The sequence below is a fragment of the Chlamydotis macqueenii genome, chromosome 16 (genome assembly GCF_036417535.1).
Source record: "Chlamydotis macqueenii isolate bChlMac1 chromosome 16, bChlMac1.mat, whole genome shotgun sequence".
Lineage (NCBI taxonomy): Eukaryota > Metazoa > Chordata > Aves > Otidiformes > Otididae > Chlamydotis > Chlamydotis macqueenii.
In genome coordinates, this window is record NC_141571.1 from 2,557,326 (window position 1) to 2,579,872 (window position 22,547).

A 22,547-nucleotide genomic window follows, 5' to 3' on the forward strand; every position below is an offset into this window, starting at 1 on the left:
TTGGCCAGTAGGAAATAGAAGAGCTTGTAGACAACTTAACTGGCTCAGGTTTGCAGAGGAGTTTAAGCAGCCGGACAAGACTGAGACACCAAGGAAGAAAGAGGGTTTCTGAAGTTCGTGGCCTGCTGTGATGAGGCACCTTCCCTGCACAACGGGTCCCCGCGTACTGAATAGTACTGAGGCCTGCACGTAACTCATGACATCTCAGGGATAGCATTTAGTCTTCTAATTAAATTATCTTTCCCGTGGCATTTCCTTCCACGGCAGAATCTAATCTCCAGGTAGTATGGCTACAGAGGAGAAGGGTTTTGTTGTTGTTTTAAACAACTGTTTTTTTTTTTTTTCCCCCTTTCCACAGAAAGGGCAGTGAGGCTCCAGGAGCAGCCAGCTCGGCTGGGAAGCAGGGGACAGGGCCCACACCACACTTGCAGGCAGTCACGAATCCTTTCCTCTGCCAGCGCTGCTGGGGCTGCAGCATCCATCGGACATGCGCAGACCTCGCACCCACAGAGCTTCCAAAGGCAAGAGCTGCCCAGCCAGCCTGGCCTCTCTCCTGATCAGCCACCTCTGTCAACGTTACCTTACAGGTAATTGCTCCGAGATTTGCTCTAAGGACAACCATGCTCAAGATAAAACTTACAAACAGCGCGGCCTCTTTCAGCCTCCACGTCCCACAGTCGCATACCAGGCCGTGCCGTTGCTCTGCTTCCACCCCTCGAATTACACTCGGCGTAGCCAGTGGAAACCAGCTTCCAGCATCTCATTTAGACTGGCTGGCCTGTGCACGGGGCTGGTGGAAAGCAGGGGCCAGAAAGGAAGGGCCAGGCCTCCCGTTGGTGCCTCTGAGCTGAAGGAGTGCTGCACCCACACATCTTCGTCTCAAAACAGACCCGACTGCAGCACCGCAGCGCCAGAGACCGCATAATGACACCATACGGTGCAGGTACAGAGGGGAGGAAAACAGGAAAAGTATATTTAGCAAACTAACTGAGAGCTAAGTATTTAAAATAAACATTCTGGGCAAATAAACTCTGCCCTTCAAAGCAGACAAGACATTTCACAGAGGCACAGAAACACATCAGTAGGAAGGGCCACCTGGAGGTCTCCAGCCCAGCCACCTCCTCCCAAGCGCGTCCACTCGGAGCAGGGTGCTCTGAATGTGCACTGTCGCCAGCTGCTGAGATCTCACAGCCTCTCTGAAGCCTCCTTCCTTTGCCCACCCTCGTGGTAGAAATTTCCTTTCTTTCTGTCGAGTCAGAAGTTGCCATGTTCCAACCCTCATCCCATCCCTGCACACCTTTGCAGAGCCTGGCTCCACTTTCTCCACCTGCTCCTGTTCGGCAGCTGTGGGCAGCAGCAAGACCTCTCCTGACCCTCTTCTAAAGCCTGAACAATCTCCTCCTCCCCGCCTCCCCTTGTAAGCCCTGCGCGCCATTTCCTAACACCTGCCAGCAGAAGCACCACAAAAAAGGTGAATTAGGAAAGTGAATGGGCAAACTGAACTGGTTACGGGACCCATCCTGACAGGGGTGACAGTGTTAGACTGGGTGCAGTCTGCGAGCACATAGCCAGGAGATACCACGATGGCACCAGCCTGCTGCTTGCTCTGCAAGCTGCTGTTTTTAAAATTTTAAGATTTTTAAGATTTGAGCAAGGATACAGGAAGAGCACTTTGAGGTCAAGCGATGGGCTGGGGCTCAGGCAGGTTGCAGGCAGGCATCAGGGTCAGGCCAGTCAGACCAGTAACACTGGGCTGACTGCCTCAGTGGCCACAAACACCCACCACTTCCCAGGCACAAGGCAGGGGACTCGGCAGACAGAATTTCGGTACTCAGGACTGACTGAATCCACGCTCCACTCCGCGCCACCTCTGGAGAAATAGGCTGGAAGTGCAGCATTTTACATCTACAGACAACTTAGCAGCTCATCACACAAATTTACCAGGGAAAGCTCAGCCCAGCTTGCCTACACATGCAGCAGGAAGAAAGCATGGGAGAGCAGAGCACAGAGACAGCACGTCCCAGAAGAACCTGGAGGCGGCAGTGGTGATGTGCAGGTCTGGATGAAGTTCCCTTCCCCAGGGCATCCTGTGGCAGCATTAAACGGGAGGCTGAGCGTGGTACAGGAAGAAGGAACCTGGCAGGGCTGTGGAGAAGGGAGCAGCACGCCTGCCTGCTCTCCCGCCTCCTCTGAGCTCCTTTACCAACATGGCACAATGGAAATTTTCAGTTCCTGCATTGGAGGAACTCAGGTGCTCCCATGCTGGCTTTGAGACCCCTACCTGGGAAATCAGAGAGGAGAAGCCAAGCGGACCACAGGAATTGTCCCAGTCACACTGCACTTTCTTGCTCCCTAACTACACCAACTTCCCACCCGCCAGTGACCCAAAACAACTGATCCCATAGAACGGAGCTAAGGGAATGCGCAGGCTGGGAAGCAGCTGACAGAGAAGTGCCCTGCAGCACCGAGTCTAGAGCCAATGGTACAAACCTGGCTCATGGACGCAGCACAGGTTTCCTGTGTGACCCTGGAGAGGTCACTTCAGCCAGGCCTTAGCCTCCCTCACTGAATACAGAAGGTGTCACCTTTACCTGTCACCAGGATTGACTCCTTGATGTCTAAGGCAGGTGAAGATCCTTGGATATGGAGAAAAACCATGAAAAGAACAAACACTGTGGGGGAAATACCAGCCAGAGAGAAGAGCCAACACAGGCGCGTGCTCCCGCCCACACACTCCACACGGCACAGGAGGTCCATGGTCTTTATGACACATGTAGTACAGACAAGGCAATCTTTCCGCTGACAGAGACAGAGAGGAGAAAGATACCAGAGATAAGTCTTGTCAGGCTATTTCTGAACAGTGTTCCCAAAGGATCTCAGGATGAACTTGCTTCCACTAGGAAGGATCAATTGTTTGCTCTCAGAAAGGCCACCCAAATACTGGGCAATACAGCTTTTAGTCCAGAAAAACCACAGATGGGACAGGCTGTGATTTGCAAAGCCACCTGATTTCAGCAGCTCTGTTTGTTGCAAGTTTGCAAGCTCCTTCTTCTTACCCTGATTCAGGGATCTTAGTCTTCCTTGCCCTAAAGTGACCAATGATGGACAGGGACAAAAAATAATGGAGCCATTCTCTTCAGTGGTGGCTTCCAAGCAGTCCTCTGCCCAAGGATGGGAAGAACAAGTGGAGATGAAAGCCATTCTCTCCCATATCCATCTACCTTCCCACAAGAGCTTTGGTCTTTTTCACTGGGATAAATTTCAGCACCGAGTCTGACAGCCCCAGCAGCAGCCCTCAGCCACACAGTGGCTCTACACATTATCACTCCGTCGTTTGGATGTAAACTGGAACAGCCAGCATGGTGCAGGGGCCATCTGAGCCAGTCTGCAGTTCTGCCAGGGCCAAATTGGATGCGATGCTGTTGGGCTGCCCAGGATCCACCAGGTCTGAGTCAGCAGCTCCTGACCCACCAACCACGATGGACAGGACTGCGTCCGACTCCTGGAAGGGTTCTTTGTTCGGGCCCCCTTCGGGGGGGCTTTCCCCAGCAGCGCTGTCCTTCAGCTCTGCCAGACCCAGCTGGTTGGGGAGGGAAAGGCCCGCCTTGCGTCCCCGTGCCACCCGCTTCTTCTGGGGCTTCCTGAGCTGGAGGTCTTTGTCCTTGGGTGAGCCCAGCCGGCACTTGTGGTCCTTCATGTACTTGTGGCGCGTGAAGCCTTTGCTGCAAGTGGGGCAGCGGTATTTGTAGTTGCCGGTGTGCGAGCGCTGATGCTCTATCATGTGGGCTCGGCGGCTGAAGGACTTGTTACAGTACTGGCACTTGTGGATCTTCATCCCTGCAGAAAGCATCGGAGGAGAGAGAGCTCAGTTAGAGACCCGGCATCCTAATGCAGATCTTCAGGAAAATCTGCACCGCAGCGAGGGAGAGCATGACAGCTTCATCTCCTCTTCCAAGGAGATGTTCCCTGATAAAAGGGAGAAGACATTGTGCCAGGCAAACGTGCAGTCAGAAAAGGGTGAGTGGCTACACCTTGAATGTCTGTGTTCCTCAAACAAGAGGATTAAAGTATCACCAGAAAAAAAAGCCACGTAATTGTGATGAAAATGCAAAACAAACTCTGATTTTTTTCAAGTCTATCTGGTAATTAAAAAAATTTTTTTTTTTTTCTCCCAAACATGGGAATGTACAGTCTGAAACAAACCATCCACTGCACTGCCAGCACAGTCCCATGGGATGGCACTGCACAGGGCCTTGGATGTGACAGGCACCAGAAAAGACTTTGAGTTTTACCTCAAGAGACAAAAGTCAGAACGTTCCCTAGGGCATGGGAATAAATTATTTGTCTTTATTAGGAGTGGGAGCATCATTTTTGGAACACAGAGAGAAGGGAATCAAATCCCAAGAGATCTCCTTTTGAATGCGAGATGGTATTGAGGAGGAGTGGACAGAGCGCTCTGGATATTGATTTGATAGCAAACACAATGAGTAACCCAGCGCTGTTTCTGTGTCTTACCAGCAGGCCCTGCCTACAGATTTATTCTGCCTTAGAAAACAGACCAAAGCTTAGACACAGCTGTAAAAGCAAGCTCACTTAAACAGGCCTGCAGCAACAGAGAGAAAAAAAGTCTAAAGCTAATAAATGTTATTAAGAATTTAGGCCTGTGTCTGGGAAATGCTGTACCATACACGGCAGCCATGTTAGCTGAGCAGTGCGTGGAGGGACACCGCAGGGAAAGCACCTGTAAGGAACACCCTGCGCTTCTGCGGGTCTAGAGCAGAAGCACTTTCACAGTTTGCTCTCTCTGGTTTCTCAGGCTTACTCCTCCTGCAACACGCTCCTGCAGCACCACAGCGATCCCCAGCCACTGCGTTCCCTGCCACTCACCCGAGTGGGACAGTATGTGAGCCTTCAGCTTGTCAGGCCTGTTGAACTCTTTATTGCAGCCCGTGTGGCTCCTGTAACAGCAACAAATGCTGGTCAGCAGCATGAATCAGCCGAGGACCGATGTATAAAAAGATCCTGGAGCATAAAGAGATCCACAACCCTTCTTAGCAGTACCCAGATGGGTCCCTGGGTGCAGTCTCGGTAGCAGCTCCACTGTTCCAGCCCTTCTGGAGAGGGGCAAGAAATAAAGAGCCTGCTGCAGGGACAGGTGGCTTCTGCTAGACTACAGCGGTCTGTGTGCCGCTGTGAGTGCTCCTAAAAGCAGCAGGTTCAAGATCCCAGCTGGAGATGGAAATACTTTGGAAGTACCTACAAGGTGGCTGAAGCAGCGAGAAGCCAGTCAGGCTTGACTACCGGAGGCAGGCCCATGGCTGTGCCATGGATCTGGGAATGCACCTTATAAACCTGGGATTCTCCGGCTGATACATTAGCTCCTGCATTGCCAAGTGCTTTTTGAGACATGGCAGTCAGGGAGGGCCCATCATTCAGGCAATCCTGTGCTTTGTGGTGAAATGCTACTCCTCCTCTTCCCCAGTGCTCCCCAGGCGCTACCTCCCCAAGCCTCCCGTGAAGGCAGGCATTATTTTACAGGCCTTGATGAACTGAGATGAAATAATGTGGCCTCACAGGAAGTCAATGAGTTCTGGGCTCCCAGTTCAACAGCACACAGCATTCCTGCCTCCCTAAGAAGCAGTGGATTGGTAAATGCCACACATGGACCCTAGGGTACCTGCAGGAGACATTCCTTCCATCCCAAACCCCATCCCAACCCCATTAAGACCTGCCACCACGACGGAGATACGGTACGTACGAGAAGGGACATTTGTATTTCTTAAAAGGCTCGTGGATCAGCATATGTCGCTTGAGTTTGTCTTTCCGATTGAAAGCTGCATCGCATACTGAGCACTTAAAGGGCTTTTCACCTGGATGGAGAAAAAAAAAAAAAAAAAAAGAGACCAAGAGTCAGGGAAAGTCCAGTCACACAGGGCTGCCCTAGTCACATACAGGGCTCACTCTGGCAGCAGTGCCACTCTCTGCTTCTCCATAAACTTTCCCAAGCTTCCCCACCCTGCCTGATGGGTATATGGGTGGATACAATCCACACTGTGTGCTGCTGCTGCTCTCCAGCGCGAGCTTCCTCAGCTAACTAGCCCCACTTCTAACTGCTGCAGTACTGGGTGTGAGGCTGAACCAAAACCATACGTTTCCTAAAACCATGTAACTATAGATGACTCCTACAGTCAGCTCCGTCACTCTGGTTATCAGGAAGAAGAGCCGGGGCACTGCAGCATGCAGCAGGGGCTGTGATACGGAGACAGCGAGCACTGCCGTGCCGGGGCAGCCCGTACCCGAGTGGATGTGGGCGTGCAGCTTGAGGTAGTGCTCCCGGCGAAAGAACTTCTTGCAGATCTGGCACTTGAACTTGCTGCCCCCGCCATGCGTGGGGATGTGGCGGCGCAGGTACCTCTCGCAGGGGAACACCTGTTAGCACATAAAAACAAGGCTAAGAGCCCGCAGCACGCAAGGGCCGTCGCTGATCCTGCACAGGCACGGGAGGTGTGGCCTGCACAGAAAGCGTAAGATGCTCATGGTGAGTGCTTTCTGGGAAAAGCCACACTGGGGAAACCTTTAGTTCTGCATAAGGAAAATACAGACAGAGCTTTAAAACAAACAAACCACCCCCCTTCCCCTCACCTTCTTATCCTTGAAACCTTGCTGCTAAATTTTGTAATACCATGCTGCTGAGGACCAACACCCCAGATAGATGCCCAGTCTCCCACCGGAACCAGCAGTAGGATGGGCTGGGCAAGGACCCCCAGTAGTTACTAACTTCCCACGGTGTTAACTTCAGTTTGTGCTCCTCACTCATCCGTTACAGAACGCTCCCATTCATGGCCTTTATAAAGCCAGTATGAATGGTTCCTTTGGCTAATGGGGATACTGGAAATACCCAAGCTACGTGAATTCCTAATGAGGATGCTGCAAACACACATCTGATGAGAGCACAGGAGAACCAGGACGTCTGGTACCCAGAATGGTGCTCTCACATCTCAAGAAAACAGCAATATTAGTAAAAATACAAACAGGAGTTAAAAATGCTGCTGCAGACAATGGGCTTTCAAATCCCTACGCTGCAAGCTGAAAGAAGGAGACATGTCACCTGGTGGGGGAAGTGGAGAGAAGACAGGTAAAGAAAGATGGGTTACTAACCATGGCAGGAGAGCGTTTCCCCTTCCTGAGCTACCTCAGTACAGAGTGGTCACTCCTCTGAGATTGTCCCTGCCCCCACTGCAGGATTTTCATTTCCTTTGCTATAAACAGAGGAGCAAGGGTCCAAATTTTAGTCTGGATTTCAAAAAATAATTTATTAGAATTCAAATCCCACAAAATTCTGCCCCTCAAACCCCCTCAGGGGCTGTGCTGAAGAGAGTATTTCCAGCCAAAAGCTACCCGGGCATCGTTCCAGTCCCAGTTACATCACTCAGACAGGTTTCTCTTTGCCAAGGACACAGAGCACTCATCTGAAAGAGGGGAATGAGGGGTCACCCAGAGACTTCTGTTGCGACAGGAGATGAGTACAGCAACAGAGGTGTACAAGCTCCTCCAGGACCTAGGGCTTTTCGTACCCAACCTTCCAGCCATAGGCAGGCAGGCACAACGAGCCAAAGGCACTGCTGCCACTCTAAGACTTCCCAAAACCAGCCCCGCTCCTCCTGGCACACTTGATTTGAAGAAACAAGGACAGCAGCCCAGAGCGTGCAGTCCTGTGCTGTCATGGGAATAAAGGAGCTCCCCTGACAAATTCCATTCAGCAAACGGGACCTGGGAGAAAAGCCAGCACTGCAGGGAGGAACGTGCTCTGCGTGAGAGGCCAGAGAGCTGGAGGCCTGGGGTGCAATCACCTCTGGCTCTCTGAAAAGCACCTCACGAGTCTGCCAGTCCGTACTGAGGTAGGAAGGGAGAGGAAAGGGAGGTGAGGGTTCCCGGCCCCCTCAGAGCCCTACCTACACGTGCAGGACCTGCTCAGGCGGCATCACCCACCTTCTGGCAGTGAGGGCAGGGAAAGTTGTGCGTTGCAGTCTGCAGATGGTGCTCCAAGGCTTCCGGGGTGGAGTACTTATTTACACACTTCACACATCTGAACGCAGAGAGAAAGGAGAGAGCCGGTGAACGAGGCCACCACCAGCAAACCCCACACCACAGGCAGAGCCCAGGCAGGGCTGCCCAGCCCCTTCACCAGCCACCTTCCAGGCTGATTTCTGACAGAGTCTGTTTGGTACAGACAATAATACCACCACCCAGAGGGTCTGAAACCTCAGCAACCCACATGGCCAGATCACACTCACCCTGAGCGTCCTTCAGAAGGGGGAGGTGCCTCTAAATTGCTAGTGCTCTTCCACACAGACTCCCAGGGGAGCACCCAGACCTGAGCACATATTCTGCACTGCTTCCTCACAGAGACAAGCCTTGAGTAAAACATTCACCTTACTTAAAACACCTCCTTCCATCTTCAGTGCACAAAGACAGCAGCTCCCAGTGAAGGAGCTGAGAGTGGGGTTGCAGCACAGCAGCAGCCACAAGGTGCCACACTCCTGTGTGGGCTCTCTAGCATCTAACAAAGCTTCGGCTCACGCCACCACCTCGGCCACCCCACCTGGGCCCTCTCCACTTAACTCTCCTGTTCTCACATGTCCTGGCAGTATTTCTCCTGGAGATCTCTGCCAGAGCTGGCGGATAATAGGCAATGGGGACACAAATCATCAACAACGAACACGGAGGCACTCACACCATGTATCTGCTGTGAAACCCCTTGTCCTTAGATCAGCCTAAAACCTCCTCAAACAGAAGCAGGGCTCTCATCTCAAAGATCCCCGCTAGCAAGCTGCGGGATGAAACTCCACAGCACAAGGATAACTAGAATTATGGTCTATGCAAGAAGTGGCAGATATTTATTCCATGAAGTTCCTAGGTAAGTTCTGGGCTTCCTACTCTTCCTGTATAGCTCTACAGGCATTTCAAAAGCCCCAGAAAGTTGTGGAATTCCTCACCCTTTCCCTCTACACTAGTAGAAAGGCTTTCCCGGGTAACACAACCCTTTGCAGCAAAGGGACAGGAGAAACAACTCATTTTTTCTTGGCACAGCTTCTACAACGCACATTCCCTTTGCTGTAAGTTTTTAGAGAATCATAAAAAACAGGCTGGTCTCTGACCCAGCCCAGTGCAGGTTCAGCTGTGCCCATCTCACTCTTCACTGGTGGTAAAAGGACTTGCAGTGATGGGTTCTTCGCACATAACTGATCCCAGCCTTTCACTGTCTCTCCAAAGCAGCCTAGTGGAAGGGCCCCCCCGTCTGCCACCTGGGTGCCCAAAAGAACTGTGGCCACTGAACACGCGGCCCCTTCTTCCCTCTGATGTTCCCACCGCTCTCAGCCAAACACGCTGCACCCACTCACTCCTACAAGCCTTGTGAGCACCAATTGCTACTGTACTTGTATACGGCCATGTCCTTCTTGGGGCTGTGCTGGGGCAGCAGGCTGTGGGAGTACTGGTGGACACCCAGCTCGTACAGGGAGGGGAAGTCCTTGCTGCAGAGGTGGCAGCGATAACTCAGCTCCTCCTGGTGGCTCTTGATGTGCTCAAGGAAGGACTCCAGCTTCTGGAAGGTCTGAGCACAGGTCTTCACCACACACTTGTACACCTGGGTGAAGAAGGGAGAGTGACTGGAGTGGCACACCCTGGAAACAAACCGAGAAAATCCTCTGCCAACAGACAGAGTGGCCTTCCTTTTGGGAAATTATTGCCAATGGGTCATCTACAGAAAGAGAGCACAGCCCCTTGACCCACTGTGCTGGAGAACAGCTGAGCTCCGGGAACCGCAGTGCTACTTTGTTCAGAACATCAGGGAGAAAGGGGTGTTGGTGTGAGCACCTGAAACCACTCGAGTGCATGAGACCGCAACACCCCAGCGGTGTGGCAACACCCCAGCGGTGACTGTCCCACGACCTGAGAGCTGCCACCTACATGGAAAACCTAAGGCTTTGCTGCTTTGCTCTTTCTCTAGGCACCCAAACCTGCTCAGCTGACCTCTCACTCAGCAGGGCAGAGGCAGTGGAACTTTTCAAGACGACTCAGACCACACAGCTGCAACCCAGACACGCAGAGAGCCAAGCTGCCTGGGAAGCGCTGGCAGCTTTACAGAGCGAGAGGCTCAGATCAGCCTCTGGGAGCCGGTGCACCATATGAAGCCCGTCCCAATCTCACCACCCACACAGGATACCCTCTGTCCCTACCTGCTCATTCTTGTGCTGTGTCATGTGTGATTTGAGCTGGAAATAGGTGTTGAATTTGCTGGGGCAGAACTGGCACTGGTAAGAGCTATCGATCAAGACAACCTGCTTGGCTTCCAGTTTGCCCGCCTCGCTGTCGTCCAAGGGGCTCACGTCTTGGGGCGGTTGTGCAGGGTGCCTTGAGGGCTGAGTCAAACCTGGAGAAAGGGAGAGAGAAAGTCACAGCCTGCCATGAGACGGCTCTGCGAGCTGCTCTGTAAGCACCACGCTGCTGAGAGACACCAGGCCTGGCTCTGGGCCCAGGCTCTTCCTTCCCTTCAAGGACAGATTCTATAGATCAGACAAATCTAACTCTCTAACAGGGTAGTTTTAAATTTCTCTACAGATTATTAAGGCCTCTGACTACTCCGTCTTCCTCTCCTTAACCCATTCTCTGTTTCCAGGGATATAATTGTGCCCTGTGGAGCAGTCAGCAGAGCAGGGCCTCCGCCAGTGCACCAGAGCCAGATTTACTCCCATCTCTGGCAGGAGCCGGGAGGTAAGATTCAGCCAGTAGCTCACAGTCCACAATGTCTGCAGAGAGCCGCTCCAGTGGGGCCTTGTCCTAGACAAGACATTGTCACTGTGTTCCCTCACTTCCTACCAGGACCGAGGCCACCAGTAGAAGACACCATCTGCCAGCAAGGAGCTCTGCTCTGCCTCAAGTATTTTCAGTTGTCTGCTGGGGCCAGACCCAGCCCAGGCATGACTCGCACACTGCAAACGAGCCAGAGCACTGGGCTACGCAAAAGCACCAGCCTGTCCAGCCGCTAGACCAGAGCTAACACGTGTGACTCATGCCCTGCCAGAGAGCGAGAAGGGGGAAGACACCTCGTCCTGTCTGCGTGCACATGCTGGCACAGGGTTTGGAGCCACCGTCTCCACCAGCACCTGAATCCACCACAGCTGGGGGTACCCAAGGAGGCACCTGCCAGCTGGAGCCCAGCAAATGCGACTTGCTTCTCTAGCGTCTGCTGCTAAACCCCATGGGATGAGTGCAAGCAGCACACACAGCTCCTGTCTTCCCTCCTTCCCTGTGTGGGACATGCAGGCTCCTCACATCACTGCTCCACCCCTAGCATGTGCCATCCCCGGGCAGCAAACCTGTGTTCTCCTCGTCCTCTGGCTGGTTGGGATTCAAGGCCATGACCTGCACCGTGATGGAGTTGCGGGAGATGGTGCACCCCAGCCCTGGAGGCCACACTTTATGGGTTTGCATGTGCTTCTTCACATTGGACTTCTGGGCAAAGGCTCGGCCACACACGATGCACTGGAAGGGCTTCTCGCCTGTGTGACTGAAAGCAGAAGGCAGCATATCAGCAGCCGGCAGCGAGAGGAGGCAGCCCCCAGGCACGGACTGTGGTGGGGGGGCTGCTGCAGGACTGCACTCAGCACTCTGCTTGGCAGATCAGCACCTGGACCTGCGAACCAAGGGCTTTGAGACCTGATCAACTGGAGTCAGTGATTGTGAGAGGCCTAGGGAAACAACCCTGGTGCAGACAAAACACTCGTGGCCTGGCAATGACAAGGGATCAAAGGAAGGAGCAGGAGAGGAAAAGAGCTCTGCAGCAACTCTGCAGCCATTCACTGTCGGGGTCTCCGCATGGACCTTGGGAATCACTTTCTCAAGGGTACAACACTCTTCTTCCCTGTCACCCCTCCCTCTCCTGTACACACGGCTTCCAGCTTGCAGCCCCTGATCTCTGAATTTGCTCTCCCCTGTCCACAGCAGAAAAGTCCTTCTACCCTGCCCTTCTGCTGCAGGAGAAAGAGCAGACTCTAACATGTGGAATACGTCATGTGAAGAGTCCGGGCCAGAAAGGCGAACAAAACCACCACTTGTTCCTTCTCATCTGTCCTGAGTCTGGCAGACTGTGCTGGGGAAACTGAAGATTTCAACTGCCTCCTGCCAGAGAGGAGCTCTCTTGTAAGAGCTCCCTGCACAGACACTGAGCTTGGCTTACAGCTTGCCAACAGCAGCAAACATGAAGGCTGCAGCTTGCTAGGGAGGGAGAATAGAGGAAAGGGCAGAGGCAAGCAGTGGGGATGATGCTGCTTCAGTGATCAGGAGACAAGAAGTTTGGCTTTCAAGGTCTCCCCAGCAAGGAAAACAAGTCCCCAGTCCCAGCACATAACCAGTGAGAAGATTACATCCATGATGCAGCCTTCGCCCTAGCCACTGGGGAGAAAGCGTCCTGAAGAGAGGGGGATGAAGTATCATCTCCCAGCTCAGCACAGATTCTGGGACATGACAAACACAAGGTCTACTGGATTGCGTAGACTCCCCCAGCGGGGCTGTGCCCACCTCCACCCCAGCCACTCTGCTGCGTGCGGGCTAGCAGCACTGTTACCTTCTGATGTGCTGCTGCAGGTCGAAGTTCTTGGTAAAGGCCTTGTCGCAGTAAGTGCATTTCAGCTTGGGGGACTTGGGTTTGCCTGAAAAAGCAGGAATGGGCACAGGAATGAGATGAGGTGGCACAGCCCCATCCCCCTGCGCCACAAGGCCCTCACCCCAAGACATGCCTGTCCAGGACCAAGAATAAAGGGTTTATGAAAAGATAAGATCTGCCTGGCCATCAGGGAGACGTTATGGGCACAAGCGTACATTTAATACAGCCTGAGCTAGCGCTAGAATTACTGAGGAGTGTAGTACTGGAGAGGACAGGGCATCCCCTTCAGGCATTACCTGCTCCAGGGACCCTTCCAGCTGTGCTACAAAGCACTCGCTTCAAAGGCACGTTGTGCATTAGGAAAAGACACAAGATTAGTGAGAGGAAGGGCCCCTGTTCCATCTTTCTCTGACGAACTCACCAAGGTCAGCCAGAGCACAGGCATACTTCTCCCATCCAGAAGATCAGTCAGTCACATCTTCTGTCTACTATGATGGGGTATAAACCAGTGGAAAACAGCAGAACCAGCTCTAGGGAATTCTGGACTGAGAGCTGCAGCCTGCGCGATCACTTACACCTCTGCAAATAACATTAAAGCCTAGCACCTGCATGGTTGTAACTCCAGAGGCCCAGCCTTCCTGGGGAGGAAGACCACATGGCTTTCCCCCACCTCGCGCCTGGGACCTCGCTGGGCACTCAGCTGGGTGTGCTTGCATCACACCAGCAACGGGCCAGCTTCGCCAGTGGACGATCTGACGCTCGTCCATGCTGTAACGGGGGACGTCCCTGTCCTGCCTCACCTGGGGACAGGCGTGTTTTCTTCACAGGCACTGAAACACAGAGCAGGGACGGGCCTGCTGAGCTCTTGGGAAGAGAGTCTTCAGGGCCAGGCCACACCTAGCCCACTGGCCTTGTGGCTAGGCAGTCTTCCTTGGGTTAATATGCACCAGGGTCTAACACCTTACTTTGCAGCATCTCCCCGTTTCAGGTATGAGCCAATAAGCATGCAGCTGCAGAGATTTAGCACAAGCTTCCCATGCAGTAGCACAGTTAAGTCCTCCACGCGTGCTCAGAGGTGACAGACAAGAAGCACATTCACGCTTTCACCTTGGGCAGGGTATTGTGTTCCTCCTCTGGAGCTACGTGTGCAACCAGTGCCACCCCACTGCGCCTGGAGAGCCAGTGGCTCGATAGTCCGCTACAGGATAAGAGCGGTGGCTCGTAAGTTAGTGCAGGACAAATGCTAGAAGGACACATACCTTCCTGCAGCCCGCTCTCGTTTTTGCAGCGCCGACTTTTGGCAGTGGAGGCAGGATCAAAACCCACCACACCACCTCCTCCTGCGCTGGTCAAAGGTGTGGGAGTGCTGGTGCTCTTGGACTTGAACCCCTGCTTCCCAGGGCTGTACACAGGAGGGGAAGGGTACACAGGACTTTCCACACACTGGCTTGGTACCTGCAAGAGTGCAATTTATCAGAGGAAACAGGCTTGCTACACAGAGTCATACTGTGTCCTACCCTCCATCTCCAGCAACACTCGTCATGCCAGCCTATTAGTTTGGCCAAGTTTTCTGCCTACTGCCAAACTGGTTTGTTCCCCGTTCACCAGTCTCTAACTAAAACTAACACTCTGCACAGTGTGAAACTCTCCTGCTGAACATCACAAAGTATCCAGGAGTTATTACAGCAGGAAGAGGACTGCAAAGCAACACTCTGAAGGAGCCATCAAATCCCTCATCTGTGTCTTACGCCTAAGAGTTTCTCATCCCTCTGGAGCAGGTTCCTAGAATGGATCACTGCTGACGTGACACCACCCCTAAAGGCTGGGATCTCCAGGTCCTGCTGCCTGCCCTGGCAGGACAACGGAGGGGAAGGAAAGCACAAGAAAACTCCAGCTGGCAAAGCACAGTTGTTTACGTCAGCACCAGTATTAGAAAAGGAGGCTTAGGAAAAAAGACAGAGGCATCAGTCTGGGGTGATACGGTTTCAGGGAGTTTCTGCTGCCCACCCTGATAAATTAACATGGAGCACTAACGATCCAACATCCCCACCCATTTCTGACCACTGGCACTTCCAGATCAGATGCCAGCTACAAAGATAAGGCCAACAAACCTCTGTCACACTGTTTCTGTTGGGAATGGCAGTGGTAACGTGGAGGCTGCGAATAGCTGACTCATTGGTAAATCCATCCCTGCCTGCGCCTCTCCTTAGGATGAGCTGCCTTGTCAAGCTCATTGATATTTAGACTGATTTTTTTCTCTCCACTTAAGCCTGGAGTGCACCCCTCTGGGAGGTGTGCCCCTCACCTCAGCTCCCTCTCACTCCTAACACCTGCAGGTATCCCTGGGCCATGGCAGACATTCGGGTCTCCTAAGCCCATGCCAGCCAAGTCCTCTGTCCCTCTTAACTGTTTCTCTTGTTCTCAGAATCACCATCGTCTCACCAACATAATTCTCTTCAGCACCTTCTCCCAGAGGAAACAACCACTGTCAAATACTCTAACACGTCTTCCCAGACTCTGATTCCGCATTTCTAGTCCAGGTGACTCCCCAGGGTGACTCTTCCCTGCTGGAAGAGGCCCGGGAGGACAGAGCCCCCGCAGACAGCCCCTGGCCTTACCTCCATGGGCGGGTAGGGCTGCATCCCCAGCGTCTGGATCTCCACCGTGCTGTTTGCTGCCATAGGAGCAGGCGCACTGTACACTTCCACCACCCCACTGCCACCGGCGGTGGGCTGCCCCGGAGCCCCCATGCTCGGGGGGGGAGGCGGCGGAGGCTGAGGAGGGGGTGGCGGTGGGGGAGGCGGAGGCGGAGGGGGCTGGGAGAGGTAGCCAGCCCCAGCGTGCATACTCAAGCTGCTCTAAAACCAGAAAAGGGAGAGACAGACAGACAAGATGTTGAAAATGCAGCACCGAGGAGCTGGAGGGGCTGCTCCTTCACGCACATTCCCAATCCAATGTCTTGACACAACACAGTGCTGTCCAGCTGCCACGTTGGACCAGACTGCTGGCTTGCAGAGGGTTGCCATGACCTGCCAGTGGACACTGTCTCCTCCAAAACCCAAGCACTCAAGCCCCACTGCTTTCTTATGTTTTGTTTTTAAAGCTTTTCATCCTTCTGGTTACAAAGAACATTTTCAGAGCACTGAGTGTGTATACAGCCTGGCCAGCCCCAGGGAGAGCCCAAAACAACCATTCCAGGAGGACAGGGATCCCATGGAGCAAATTGACAAGGGCTCTGGAAGTCAACCATTATATGGGGGCTCAAAAAATGCTGGAGGGGCCACGTTACAAAGGTCTGGGCATCCAGCAACAAGGACACCAGGAGAGAGCAGGCCCCAGAGCTATCCTGTCATTTATCCATTGCTCCTTCCCGAGCCTGGCTGTCATGTTGGGAAGGTGCCCAGGATTCAGCACTCAAGCACATCTCTAGAATGTGACTGACCAACAGGACCCACGGCCCCACGCAGCGGGACTCCCCGGGCCCACACGTGCCCCTTACCTGCGCCGGGGGCTGCACCGTTGGCATGGGCTGGTCCAAGGATGTAAAAGCAGACATGGCCGACATCAGCACCTCATCACTAACTAAGATGTTTCCCTGCACCAGGGTCTGAATCAGAGGTGATGGGGGAACGGTGATGTACGTAGAAATTTGCTGAAAGGAAAAAAAGGATGCATTAGTGACCAGCAACAGGACAAAACAAGAAACAAAAAATGATGACACGGGTTTTCACTGAACCTCGCAGTCTCTGCTTTCACAGCCTCTGGTGAGCCACAGTAATTATCTACAGCTTCCTGTTGAGTCCATGGCAGTTTCTAGTGGTAAAAACAAGGCAGCTCCAGAAACACTCTTCATAAAAGGAGGTAAAAAAGATCACAAGTGGCTTGGGAAAGTGGCCACTGGCTACAATTCAAATCAGGGTTTATTAAACAAGAGCTGCAGGACAAACTGGCGGCAGACAAGTTCAGGCCTTTCCTGGGTGCTTCCCCCAGCTAGGGATGGTGGAGAACTAGGGAGGTTGCTCTGGCAGCAGATGGTGACCATCGGGCTCACCTCTTCAGACTGGAGTCGGATTATAGGAGGGGAGGGAGGCTGTCCCATTTTCCAGGTGGAAACAACCTGTGTTTGCAGCCCTGGGTAGCACCAGCCGCTGACACTAGGTACACTTGAAAAAAACAGTTGGTTTGAAAGCACTTTGGAAACCATCACAACTGCAGGCACAATACATGTCATAGAATCATAGAATCTTTAAGGTTGGAAAAGACCAGAGGTCCCCCCACTCCCAAAACCACGGCAGCAGAGTGGCAGAGCCTCTGCCCGCAGCACCGTACCTGCCGGCTGGCGCTCGGAGCCTGCTGCACCGATGTGATGGAGGGAGTGTACACGTTGTTGGCCAGCGAGACCGTGGAGAGGGAAGGGGTGTTTGCCTGGCACTGCTCTCTCTTGTGGGTCATGAAGGCAGGCAATGAGTTGAACTGCTTCTTACACTTCCCACAGAGGAACACATCTTCGTCATCTGCAATGAAGAGGACCAGATTACTGCTCCAGGCTTTCTTCTCCATTCCCCAGTGCTACACCTACCAACCACAGCCGCAGGAAGAGACACCTTCTGGATCTTAGCACTTCAAGGACATCACCATCAGGAGAGATCAGCTGCAAGGGCCAAACTGTCCCTCCTGCCCAATCCCAAGCTCTCCCTAAAGCCAACTGATGCAACTGAGCCCATCTCAGCCCTGGTCCCGTATACAAAACCTGCCACCTCCCTGTGACAAATGGAATCCCATTGTCCATCTTCTCATCCCAAAGACAAGGACAACCAGCCCAGCCTTGCTCCTGTAGCACTCTCTGCTTTTAGTCAAAACAGCATCTTCCAAAGCACCTGTGTTATGTCAAGGCAGATTTTACTACTCAGGTTGCACTAAGGAAGAGAACTAACTTGGATTGGGGCAGAGAGTCAGTGGCAGCTTGTGTCCAAAACCCACCCCAAAACTCCATAAGACCGCTGGTCTTGGCACCTCTGCTTGACATTAGAAGCAGACTTGTCTCCTCCTTCCTGCTCTGCCTACAGCAGACACAAAACACCCATAGCAGCATCCTACGCATACAGCTGCTCTGCCAGCTGTTCTGACAGTCAGGAGTGCGTGCTGCAGGAAGAAATCCACGGCCCCTGCCCCTCTCGCCTCTCTCCTGGTGCTGCGAAGACTCACCCATGGACTGGATGGCAGCGGCGGAGCTGACATTTTGAGCAGACGGATCGGTCACACCTCCCTGACCATCCAGTAACGACTGCACAGCCAGCACCGTCTGATTGTCCATTCCTGAAAGGAGACACAAGCACGGATGGTGAATCAAGCATGGCCCGAATGTGGAGTGCTCAGGCGCTGGGAGCCTCCTCATGAGTCGTGGAAGGAAGCCACTTGCCAGCTGCTGCTGTCTCCTCCTGCAGAGCCACTCTCGCCTTCTTGCCCCCCTCTACTCCACAGCACTAATGATCATACTAAAGCAACACTCCCACCCATCTCTGCACACTCCTTCGATACAAGGAGAAAAATGGGAAGGGCAAGGAAAGCCAAACAAGGACTTGGTTTTAGGCATTTGTTGCAGAGAGGAAGGATGCTTATGAACAGTGGGCGTGAAAAGAGCCAAGCAGTAGATATCTGGGATGTCACGGGCCAGACAGGGCAGCGGCCTGGGTGGATCGCCCTGGGGACCCAGTGTGATACGGCACAGACAAGCTGCCGAGCTCGCTGAAGACAAAATCTTTGGTGTGCAGCAACTCTGTCTCAACAGCAGTGTTAGAAATGCCTCCCTGTTTTCAAGAGCAGCGTTCCCCAGTCTGATCAGACACAGGGCTGTGAACTGCAGGAGGATTTAGACACAGCTTTAAGAAAGAAATATTAAATGTGGGCTCCTGGAAGAGCTGCTTTGAGAGGGGCCTGCTTCGCCACTGGCTACCACCCCAGTCCTGGGACATATAGGAGAGCTGGACTGTGGCTCTCTCCACTCCCAGCACCGTGCTCCTCTGCGAGCACGTCTCACGCAAGAGCTGCCAGTTGCTCTCTCTCTCATTTCCATGTCCCTCAGGACTCCACGAGAGCACACACGTCCAGACAGATTTGTTGTCAGAACTGGCTCACTTGCTTTGGCACAAATATTTTTCACTGCAGCTAAAATGTTCTAAAATACTGGGGATGGGGACCGCTCATCCAGGGAAACAACCCGACCAGCAGCACGCGGATGGTGGACTAGGCCTGACACACTCTTTCTTTTTAGAAATCAGATGTAAAGACATGTAGAACAATCTGATTTTGGAAAAAAAAATAATGAGAAGGAGTGATTTTTATGCATCAGTCTTCCCTACCATTCCTTTGACAAGGAAACCACGGATGAAACAAATGGCATGCCAGAGTTGTATGTTACACCTCATGGATTAAGGGAGAAAAGAAAGGTGGCGGAGTTCTTAGGTTGCTTTTCACTTTTCTTAAAGATCGTTGCAAAACAAAACTGTAAAGCTCTGAATTCAGAATTATGTGCCACAGTCTGATCATCTCCAAGCAGTGAGAACAGTACCTGGCGAGCTCGCTCAGCAAACAGCACCAGGAAGGACAACGAAACGCCATAACAGATCACAGCATAAAGGAACAGCGCAGCAGAAGCAACCACCTCATCTTCCCATCACAAGTTCTCTTGTCATTTCACAATTTCTCCCAGGCAACCGGGACGTTGCCTTCCCAATGGGGAGCACCCATATAATCCACGGCGTTGTAAAGACACTCTACATACTCATTTCTCCAGTGGGAAGCAAACAACACTACGACTCCATGAACACCTTTTTCATCATTTCACCAAGAGGTCCCAAATGCTGCACGTGCCCCTGGGAGAGAGGAGAGCACTGTTCTCCACCGTGCCTACGAGAACATCAATCACAGGAGGCACAGCAAAGCTGCAGGTCCAGTTCTGCAAGCCTTCGCTGCACGGAGAGCTGCAACCAGCCCGCAGGACAGCCCCGCCAGCAGAACACCGCTGGAGCTCTCCTGGGTGGATCTTCTCATACTGACCGAAGCCCTGCTTTAAAATATGTCTCCTCTTCCACAAATAACCTCCTGGCCAACTGCAAAGGCAGCGCTGCAGGCTCGTGTTGGCACATCCAAACCAGAGAGTGAAACAGGGCAGCCATTCCTCAGCAGAAGAAAGCTAGCAGGACACAAAAGAAAAAGGGGGATCAAACATTCGCGTTTAGTATGTTGTAGAGATAAGTAAGAACAGCTTGCATCAAGAATGCCACTCTTGACGTGCCCAGCACCAGACAACTGTGCTTCCTTCTAGCACACAGCCAGATATTTCAAGTGAAAAAGCCAGATGATTGCCCCGATCCTGCTGCAGGAAGAAGCTTGAGGAGAGGCCAAGATCTGAAGACAGGCGACAACAACGCGACAGCCGTACTGGTGTTACATTCAGCCTTCTGCCAGAGAAAAGCGGCCCAGGACAACCTGGGTCCTGCTGCTCTTCATTTATTTGGCAATTTGTGCAAATGCCCAGGGAGTCCCGGCAGTTTCACACGGTAAATGCACAACGCCACGCTTAACGCAGAGGGAAATGGCCAAGTTCAAGGTTCAGTAGCCCACGAAGACAAGCAGGCAGAGTTACTCGGTTACATGGACGCCGTTCCCAGCCATCCACAGACTCCAGAAGAAAGCTTTGGATCAATTCTGCACTGATTACAGCCAGCACCAGTCTGCAGGATGTTCTTCACAGTCATGAAACCTAAAACAAAAAGCCATCTCTTCCCTCCTAGTGGCAGGAAGTTTTCCCCAGAGCTTGACAAAAACAAGGTGATTTGAGGAAGCCAGGATAAAAATACAAAACTACAGATTTGTGCTTTTCTTTCCCCTTTCAAATTTCTCTCAGTTTAGAGAGGGAAACAAGACTGACTGTTTCACCCAGGTGCTACCCTGGGTAGCACACTCGAGCCCTGATTTTCATGCACCGAGTCTTTTTTCTGCCGATATGAGCACCAGGTGTTTTTGTGACAGGCAAAAATGCACCTCTGCCCCGCAGCACCCGGTGAGGACACAGCTGCTCTCAGCACCGCACACGAACGCCAAGTCACCACTGACTTGTAATCGAATCAACAGGACAAAACAAACAAGCTCAGCTACTAAAAGCCGCCAATTATTGTGGGCTTAAAAAAAATAACCCCTTTTTTCTTAATTTGCTAAAATGTTTTGCTGTCCTGAATTCCACGAGGAAACCTACACAAAGAGGAGCTGAGGAAACAGGGGACCTGTCAAATGCACCAAGCAATCTGACAGAACAGAGAGAAACATTTCTTCTTTGCTCCTCTTTCCGCTGCTGCGATCACAGGTGCTGTTTGCAAAGCACAGGGCAACGATCCCAGTGCAAGGCCTTTCCGTCAGTGGTGTCTCCCCACGCAGAGGAAAATACACGTGTAATCCAATTTAGGAAATAAATGCTTTGTCAAGCAGTTTTTCTCCAAAGGGGCTGACCCTGAGCTCAGTGTCAGGCTGCCACAGCTTAGCGCATCCAAGAGTTCCCCTCAGGTGGCACCTGCCTGTAACGCTCGGTGTCCCAACGCTAAACTGAGACGAACGCAAGCGCAACCCGTTCGCCTGCACAGCGGACAGGAGCTGCGGTGCCGGAGAGCGTGGACCCCTCACACTAACACACACACGCAGGGGCCAGCACCCACCCGGGACCACCTGTGGGGCAGGCGGGGAGCGTGGCACTTTGGTGGGGTCAGCAGCGTGAGCCCCGGGGTGCAGGGAGGATGGGGGTCTCCAGGACAAAGGGCACGCGGAGCAATGGCAGGGTGAGGGGCACGTGAGTGATGGGGGTGCCCTGGGGACTGGGGACTCTGTTTACTGGGCACAGAGATGGGGTGACAGGAGTGCCCCAATGGCAGGGAGGCCTTGGGTGCCCCAGGGTGGGGGGCACAGGGACGGGGAGGTGATGGGGGGCCCCAGGCTGGGGGGCACAGGGACAGGGAAGATGGGGTGCTCCAGGGCACCAGGGTGGGGAGGCCTTGGGTGCCCCAGGGTGGGGGTCACAGGGGTGAGGAGGCCATGGGGTGCCCCGTGGCACAGGGGTGGAAAGGTGATGGGGTGCCCCTGGGTGGGGGGCACATGGGTGGAGAGGCCATGGGGTGCCCCGGGGCACCGGGGTGGGGAGGCCGTGGGGTGCCCGAGGGTGGGGGGCACAGAGGCGATGGGGTGCCCCGGGCTAACGGGGGCTGCCCGGTGCACTGGGATGGGCGGCGCGGGCACGCCCCGCCGCACAGGGAGGGGGTGGCAGGGGTGCCGCGGGGCACAGGGCCGGGGGACGGGAGGTGACGGGGGTGCCCCAGGGAACCGGGGACGGCGACGCGAGCCTCGGGCTGCCGGCGGGGGATGCTCGCTCCGGTCCCGTCCCGCCCCCGCCGCCGCGCGGGGCCGCTCGCCCGCCTCGGGGCCGCGCCGATGCGCGCCGCCGCCGGGGGTTGAGGGGGAAGCGGAGGGGGAGCGGGGCGCGGCCTCGCGCTGCCGGGAGCCCCCCGCCCGTCGCCGGGCCAGGCCTCGCGGGGCGGCCCCGCCGCGACCCCTCGTCCCGCGCGGCGGCAGCGCGATGCGACGACGCTGGGCCGGGGGTGTGGGGCGAGAGCGAGGAGAGGCTCGTCCCCGCTGTCGGCCCGGCGCGGCCCGGCGCGGCGGCCCCGTTACCTTCCAGCGCCTCGAAGATCGCCTGCGCCATCTTGGAGCCGGGGCGGCCGCGACCCGCCAGCCGGAGCGGGCACCGGGAGCGACGCCGCCGCCCGCCGCCAGGGGGCGCTCGCCGCCCGCGGGGAGGGGGGAGTGGGGCGGGGGCGGCCCGGAGGCTGGGCCGCTGCTC

At 54.0% G+C, this 22,547-nt stretch overlaps 1 protein-coding gene across 4 annotated transcripts; it reads right to left on the reverse strand.

The window, feature by feature from the left end:
* Positions 1-2,747: 2,747 nt before the first annotated feature.
* ZNF341 (zinc finger protein 341) lies at positions 2,748-22,409 on the reverse strand. Of its 4 annotated transcripts, none has more exons than XM_086760717.1 (15): positions 22,379-22,409; positions 17,870-17,980; positions 16,994-17,178; positions 16,164-16,316; positions 15,283-15,522; positions 13,924-14,119; positions 12,626-12,710; positions 11,379-11,569; positions 10,239-10,432; positions 9,438-9,646; positions 7,990-8,086; positions 6,297-6,429; positions 5,759-5,870; positions 4,888-4,958; positions 2,748-3,837 (listed from the first exon to the last, which is right to left on the reverse strand). In XM_086760717.1, the coding sequence occupies exons 1-15, from the start codon at positions 22,407-22,409 to the stop codon at positions 3,323-3,325; spliced, it is 2,523 nt and encodes an 840-aa protein (XP_086616843.1). In that variant the 3' UTR covers positions 2,748-3,322. The 4 variants fall into 4 exon arrangements, with proteins under 4 accessions (XP_086616843.1, XP_086616844.1, XP_086616842.1 ...); XM_086760718.1 differs by lacking the exon at positions 22,379-22,409 and adding an exon at positions 19,446-21,943; XM_086760716.1 differs by lacking the exon at positions 22,379-22,409 and having other exon boundaries at positions 17,870-21,943.
* Positions 22,410-22,547: the final 138 nt, after the last annotated feature.